Raw genomic sequence first — 7592 nt, 5'->3', positions numbered from 1 at the left:
GGGGCGTACGTGAGGGCCGGCGCGTGCCTGCGTGCCCGAGGGAGGGGTGGCCGGAAACGGACGGCTGCAGAGGCGGGACTTGGAAAGTGTGGAGGCGGGGCCTACGCGAAGTAGAGCCGGAAGCGTTCCAGCTCCCTGGTTGCGTTCACCTTTTCCGATAGGCCCCTTCGGATCGCGGGGAGGGCTGTGGGCACGCGTGATGGCCCCTAGAAAGAGAGCAGCTGTGCCTGCAAGCGCAGCTTTGGGAACGTGTGGGCAGCCCGGTCCAAACCCTTGGGCTTAGGAATGTGAGTGACACGCGCAAGCTCAAGCTCTAGCGCGCGCCACGGTTGGTGGATTCGGGCTTCCCGAGAGACGCTAAGCCCTTACTCAAACTGTAGACAGCCCAAGGGCGGCAGTGTGCGCATGCCCAGGCGCTGGGGGCTTGTTGAGGTGGGCGGATTCAGGCTTCTTGGGGAACAAGGTGCGCTTGCCCAGGCTCCGCGGCAGACTGCGCATGCCCAGGCTGTGAAGCGAGTCCCCGCGGCAGTTGAGGAACTGTGTGTTAGCGGCGGCGGGTAGTATGAGATGCTGCTGTTAATGCTGGTGGCGACTACCTTGCGGCTCTGCCCGCTGGCCAGAGCTCAGCCGCTGTGCCGGTGGGGCCGCCCTCCCGGGCCTGGGGTGCTGCCAGGGGTCGGGAGGGGGCAGGCTCATCCCTGCGCGGAATCCAGGAAAGATGCTCCACTCCCCAACCTTATTGAGGCTTCCCAGTTTACTCTAGGAAGCGAACTTGATACCCACCCTTTCTCTCACCCCACCGCCTCCAGCTCATCACCAAGTCCTCCCATTGCCACTTCAAGACTTTGGCCCAATTCCGTTGCCTTCAAGCGACCTTCACCGCCATCACCCTAGGCTGTGCCCTCCTGTCCATCCTGGCAGCCAGAGGGGTTGTTTATAAACGAATCTGATCTCGTCATTCCCCTTCCCTGTGGCACCCGGAATAAAACCCAATTTCCTCGCGCCGTATCTGGCGCAGGGTTCCTCAGCGGCGCTGCTGACATTTAGGGCCTGATCATTATCTGGGGTGGGATCGTCCTGTACATTGTAGGATACTGAGCAGCATCCTTGGCCTCCACCCACTCGATGCCAGTAGTACCTCCTTCTCCAGACTTGACCATCAATCAGATGTCTCTAGACATTACCAAGGGTCCCCTAGGGATGTGACAACCACTGATGTGGCCCCTGCCCGCCCCTGAATCACTGCTCCCAGCCACCGGTCCTTTGAACTTGCCAAACTCGCGAACGGGGGAGACTTGGTGCCTGCTTCCCCCTCTGCCTGGAACGCTTTGCTTCCAGATTTTCTCCATGACTTCTTCCTGATTATTCAGATGCTGACAAACAGTACACTTCCTCATCTAAAGACCCTCTCCTCCCTATAGCTGCTTTTTCCTATCAATCACTAAATTCTGTTACTCGTCGCAAATTTTTTCTTGTCTGTTGCTGTCACTAGGCTCTTAGCTCCATGAAGGTATAGAGTGTTTTCTGTTATTCACTGCTTGCCCAGAACATTTTTGGATTTCAGTAAATGTTAGATTAGTAAATACTGTACACGCGGTGCCGTGGGCACGGGACAGATGCTAAAGCCCAGTTCCCACCCTCAGGGAACTCCTGCCTGGAATGAGCTGTCACATTCAGCAGGGCCCTGTTTGCTGAAGAAATAGAGGATGCATTTCTGTTGCATGGCCTCATTTGATCTTTACAACGAGTTTCATGGCGAAGTGATTCCTTAACCTTATTTTATAGACATGAAAACAGACCCAGCGAAATTAACGATACACTTGCTCTTAATAAGGGAGTGGGGAGTAGGACTTTCCACCAAGATTTACTAGCAGGATGTGTCTCAAAGTCTGCAAAGATTGTTCACATCCAATTCTCCCGTTTCCCACACTGGTTCTTAGAGAGTGGTCCTGGGCCAACAGCAGCAGCATTACCCGGGAATTTGTTAGAACTGCAGTTCCCTGGATCTGCTGAACCAAAGACTCAGCAGTGTGGCCCAGCAATCTACAGTCTATCAGGGCACCCCCCCCACCCCGACCAGGTGCTTCTGACTCACATCCAAGATTGAGAACCTGCTGTAAACTGGAGCAACATTCTCCCAGCCACCAACACCTCCCCACCCCGCAGACAAAAAACAAAATCTGGCAGTAGGCACTCCTCATTTGCCTAATCTGGTGTCTGCAAATGAGCCTTAACGAGCTTTCAGGAACCACATCTCCATTTTTGCATATACATATGTCTGTTTCTAGGAGAGGAGGGTCCACTGTTTCATCAGATTTTCCAGGGGCTCCCATAACCCTAAAAGCTTCAAGAACAGCTACTGCACCGTTAACCCAGAAAGCAACCTGGTAGGAGTCATGCCGACTGTTTCATAAACATTGACAGATGTTTTCTTATCTCTTACCTCTAGTATTCGTACGGTGAGGACAGGAAAGGTGTTTCACGTCAGAGAGCAAATTCAAGGGGTACGTGGCTCCACAGTTAACATTCATTCTTCACTTTTATCTAATCGCTGGATCAGAACTAATACTTCCTAGTATTTCTTGGGTGCCAGGGTTGTGTCCAGCATAGAACATTACTTCATCTAATCCTTACCATTGCCTTTTGAAATAGGCATTAACCTTTCGCTTGTCACTAAAAAGCTAATTGAGGGCTTCCCTGGTGGCGCAGTGGTTGAGAGTCCGCCTGCCGATGCAGGGGACACAGGTTCATGCCCCGGTCCAGGAAGATCCCACATGCCGCGGAGCGGCTGGGCCCGTGAGCCATGGCCGCTGAGCCTGCGCATCCGGAGCCTGTGCTCCGCAACGGGAGAGGCCACAACAGTGAGAGCCCCACGTACTGGAAAAAAAAAAAAGCTAATTGAGAGAAGTCAAGTAGCCTGAACAATGACAAGAGCTGCAGCTGGGTTTAGAACTCAGATCACCTGAGTTTTTATCCAGCGTTCTATCCGATAGGACTTTTTAAAGGCAGAGTGACATAGGAAGCAAACTTATTCTGTTTACATGACACAGTGCAGCAGGAAACTTCCTTTCACCTGCATGTGCCTAAAAGGCATGAAGAAAAAAATATTTTGTCAGCTCAAATGTTTTTCCTATTGACATTGTGTTATTTCAGAAGTGGCGTCAGCATTGCTAAATAATCAAGTGACTGGTTTCTAACTTTTTTTTTTGGCCTCTGGCCTCTCAATAAGTAATCTGTAAATAAGTAACATATACACAGAGGGGATGTGATATGAATCATTATCCTGTGAGTCTTTTTAGACTTTTTATTTTGACATAATTATAGATTCACAGCATGCTGCAAAACAGTGCCGAGATGTCCCAGGTCCCTCTCACCCAACTTTCCCCATTGGTGACCTCTGACAGAACCAGAGGATAATATCAAAAGAGGAAAATGGGCTTCCCTGGTGGTACAGTGGTTAAGAATCTGCCTGCCAAGGCTGTCTGGTCCAGGAAGATTCCCCCATGCTGTGGAGCAACAAGCCCATGCGCCACAACTACTGAGCCTGCGCTCTAGAGCCCTCGAGCCACAGCTACTGAGCCTGCGTGCCACAACTACTGAAGCCGGTGCACCTGGAGCCGGTGCTCCACAACAAGAAAAGCCACGGCAATGAGAAGCTCGTTCACTGCAATGAAGAGTAGCCCCCACTCACCACAACTAGAGAAAGCCTGCACACAGGAACAAAGACCCAAGGCAGCCAAAAATAAAATTAATTATTTTTAAAAAAGAGGAAAATGACTTAGATGCCATCCACCTGCCTAATTCAGATTTCACCTTTACATTTTCAGTGTTACACGTTAGGAAACTGTTTTCATCAGGCGTTTATGAGCATTGATAGGATTAAGATTTTGTGACTCTCTCTCTAGGACCACCTGTATTTTTCATCTGGGACAACTCGCTTGATGAAGCATCCTTGTAAGAAAAACATAGCCCTGTATCTAGGGTAAGATATTGCTACTTTTTTATTATTATTATTAAAACATTACGTTTGCCCTCATTCTTCGATTCCACAAACATTAAAAGAGACGGCTCTGTCCTGTGTTGCTAGATGCTGGCCTACAGGGAGTCCACAGTTGGGGTAGAGTTAAGGAATGACAGGTGAAGAGACACACAAATAGCTAAAATAATTACGTGTAGCTTGTCACAGATGCTTGACATAAGGCAGTTATGAATGGTGCCATTCACAGTAGCAAAAAAAGCTTTATTTTTAAATATCTATTTATTTATTTTTTGGCTGCGTCAGGTCTTAGTTGTGGCACACGGGCTCTTCGTTGTGGTGTGCGGGCTTCTCTCTAGTTGTGGCACATGGGCTCTCTAGTTGTGGCACGTGGGCTTAGTTTCCCCACAGCAGGTGGGATCTTAGTTCCCCGACCAGGGATCGAATCAGTGTCCCCTGCACTGCAAGATGGATTCTTAACCACTGGACCACCAAGGAAGTCCCAAAAACTTTAAAATACATAGGAATTAACTCAGTAACTCCTGTCTGCCTCAAACCATAAAATTCTTCTGGAGGGGGCAAGAGAAGGAGATCTGGATAAGGAAGCGATATACCATGTTCATGGATGGCCTTTTGCTTCTTAAAAGTTCCCTGCATAAGGGAGCATACTGTTTCTTTTATACATACACATTCCTGGTCTGAAAGCCTTTACTTTAGTGGGATCAGAGTAAAATAAAGGACAAAACTGAAGTTCGCCCTGAGCAAAACAAGCTGTCACTTAATGTACATTTTATATAATTTTATTTTTGACATGGTCACACTTTTCAAATAATGTTATTTCAAGAAGTCAAATATCCAGGCTATAGAGGATTACTCACACAAAAATAAATAGATGATCGGGGCTTCCCTGATTGTGCAGTGGTTGAGAATCTGCCTGCTAATGCAGGGGACACGGGTTCGAGCCCTGGTCTGGGAGGATCCCACATGCCACAGAGCAACTGGGCCCATGCGCCACAACTACTGAGCCTGCGCGTCTGGAGTCTGTGCTCCGCAACAAGAGAGGCCACGACAGTGAGAGGCCCGCGCACCGCGATGAAGAGTGGTCCCCGCTTGCCACAACTGGAGAAAGCCCTCGTACAGAAACGAAGACCCAACACAGCCAAAAATAAATAAATTAATTAATAAACTCCTACCCCCAACATCAAAAAAAATAATAAAATAAATAAATAGATGATAGATAGATAGAGGCAAAATGGTTCCTTGTTAAGAAAAGAATTTCATTTGAATAGAACATTTTTAGAATGTCTGCCGTTCTCTTTTTTCTTTTCTTGTGTGAGATTGTCCTAATTGAACCCTTTTATTGTTTATTTCAGAAGACAAGTTTTTCTCACGAAGAATAGCTTTGAGAGTAGTGTCCTTCCATTTTCCATCCCTACGTCAATGCAGGTAGTTATTTTGCTGAATGATCCGAGGGGTGCTTGAAATAAGTAATACTTAGGGTTAGATATAGTTCAGAAAACACCACGCTAGTCTGTTTTTGTTAGTTTGGGGGCTTATTTTACGATGTACCTCTTAAAGACATTGAGAGCAATTTCTAAGCCAAAAGAAGGCTTGATTCTATTCTGCCCTTACTACCAAAACAGGTGCTTTTTTTTCCCCTGAAAAAAGAACCAGAATTCTTGCAAGAGCTCCTTATAATTGGTTGTGTGATAGATTACATACACTGATTTCAGGGCCTCCCCAAATTGCCCTCAACCAAAACAGAAAAACCTGTACCCTCTCAGGAACTATCTTGAGAAATTTGACAGCACCTATGCTCCAGAAGCTTCCGCCATCTGCTAAAATACCAGTTTCTCTCATAAGTGACACATTTATCAGTTATGCTTATGATTCGTCATCTATGCTGTAGCCTTTATCCTCAGAGAAGATTCTTTTTTAATATCTATTTATGTAGGCTGTGCTGGGTCTTAGTTGCAGCACTTGGGATCTTCATTGCGGCATGCAGATTTCTTAGTTGTGGCATGCAGGATCTAGTTCCCCGACCAGGGATCGAACCCGGGCCCCCTGGATTGGGAGCATGGAGTCTTCGCCAGTGGACCACCAGGGAAGTGCCTATTCTCAGAGAAGGTTTTGACACAGGAGAAGGAGATGGAGCAAATTTAGCTATCCAAGGGCACCAAACACCAATTTCGACCTCCCCGTTTTGCTTTCAGCTAATCCCCAAGATACATAGTTCCCAATATCTAGGACCCAAAGAGCTCTTGCTGGAATGAATGTTCCATGGATGCGTGTCTAGAAGTACTGCTTTCTGAATCGATGTCCGAAGAGATGTACATACTGATATCGTATGTGTCATTACTCTTAGGTTGGCATACCAGAAGTAACATCAGCGCATTTTGCTGGTTCAGTATTGCTGTTAGTAGTGAATCGAAAAGTCTATGTTTATGATTATGAAGACAATTCCTGGAATGCCTCTACAGGTATGCGTATTCTGTATTTTTTACTCTTGTTTGCATTTGACCAACATCAGAGAAAAGGCTCAGAAGAACAGACGATGCAGCTACTTGGATGTCAGCCCCTGGACGTTTTTTAAAACTATTTATTTATTTATTTGGCTGCGTCAAGTCTTAGTTGCAGCACGCGGGATCTTTGTTGACGCGGGTGGGATCTTCATTGAGGCGGGTGGGATCTTTAGTTGCTGGCATGCAGGACCTTTTAGTCGCGGCATGCGAACTCTTAGTTGCAGCATGTGGGCTCTTAGTTGTGGCATGTGGGCTCTAGTTCCCTGACCAGGGATCGAACCTGAGCCCCCTGCATTGGGAGCGTGAAGTCTTAGCCACTGGACCACCAGGGAAGTCCCAGCCCCTGGACATTACATTGTCTGGTTGTTTTTTTTTTTTCTGCTGCACCAAGTGGCTTGCAGGATCTTAATCCCCCAAGCAGGGATTGAACCTGGGCAGTGAGAGCGTTGAGTCCTAACCACTGGACCACCAGGGAATTCCCTACGTTGTCCTTTAAAATTCAATAAAAATTGGGCTGAACCCCCATCCCACAGGGTGGGGACTGAGTGTTTCCATCGAGGATTGTGGTAAACACAGCATGAATGGGCCACAGAGAATGGATAACGCAAGTAAAGCTGGGCTGCCTGGGGGCCAGTCTTTTTGTTGTTGCTGTTAATATTCATCTATTTATTTGGCTGAGCCAGGTTTTAGTTTGACATTCGGGATCTTTTAGTTGCGGCACACGGACTCTTAGTTGCAATGCGGGATCTAGTTCTCTGACCAGGGATCAAACCCTGGCCCCCTGCATTGGGAGCGCAGAGTCTTAACTGCTGGACCACCAAGGAAGTCCCTGGGGGCCAGTCTTATAACCATCTCATCAATTGGTCATATCCAACCCAAACATGCATCTGCCTCCAAGACATCAGTTGACCTACTCTTTTCAGATCTTCCCACCCACAGCTACACTGCCTAAAATCCCTCCCTCCTCGCCACCTTCCTCTCTCTTCCTCCAAACTTCAACCATGTTGGTGGGCTTTTCCTTCACGCCCCAATCCTCTCCCAGTGCCCCTCCTAATCTTCCGGTCCAATTCTTTTCTCTCTCACAATTCAAGGCT

At 47.7% G+C, this 7592-nt stretch overlaps 1 protein-coding gene across 1 annotated transcript in view; it reads left to right on the top strand.

Annotated features, from left to right (window-relative positions):
• The first annotated feature begins 49 nt into the window (after positions 1-49).
• The window catches only part of CATSPERD (catsper channel auxiliary subunit delta), a 41466-nt gene continuing 33923 nt past the window's right edge, over positions 50-7592 (top strand). The window contains exons 1-5 of the mRNA XM_089905606.1: positions 50-638; positions 2450-2504; positions 3906-3982; positions 5350-5422; positions 6342-6462. Of these exons, the coding sequence (XP_089761732.1) occupies positions 568-638; positions 2450-2504; positions 3906-3982; positions 5350-5422; positions 6342-6462 (397 nt within the window). The 5' untranslated portion in view covers positions 50-567. The remainder of the gene's footprint in view (positions 639-2449; positions 2505-3905; positions 3983-5349; positions 5423-6341; positions 6463-7592) is intronic.

The sequence above is a fragment of the Delphinapterus leucas genome, unplaced genomic scaffold (assembly GCF_059928025.1).
Source record: "Delphinapterus leucas isolate spDelLeu-1000000601 "Yukka" unplaced genomic scaffold, BTC_Dleu_Yukka2 spDelLeu_asBTCV2_sq25, whole genome shotgun sequence".
Lineage (NCBI taxonomy): Eukaryota > Metazoa > Chordata > Mammalia > Artiodactyla > Monodontidae > Delphinapterus > Delphinapterus leucas.
The sequence above is the reverse complement of the archived record's forward strand: the minus strand, read 5'-3'. Positions and strand labels throughout refer to the sequence as shown.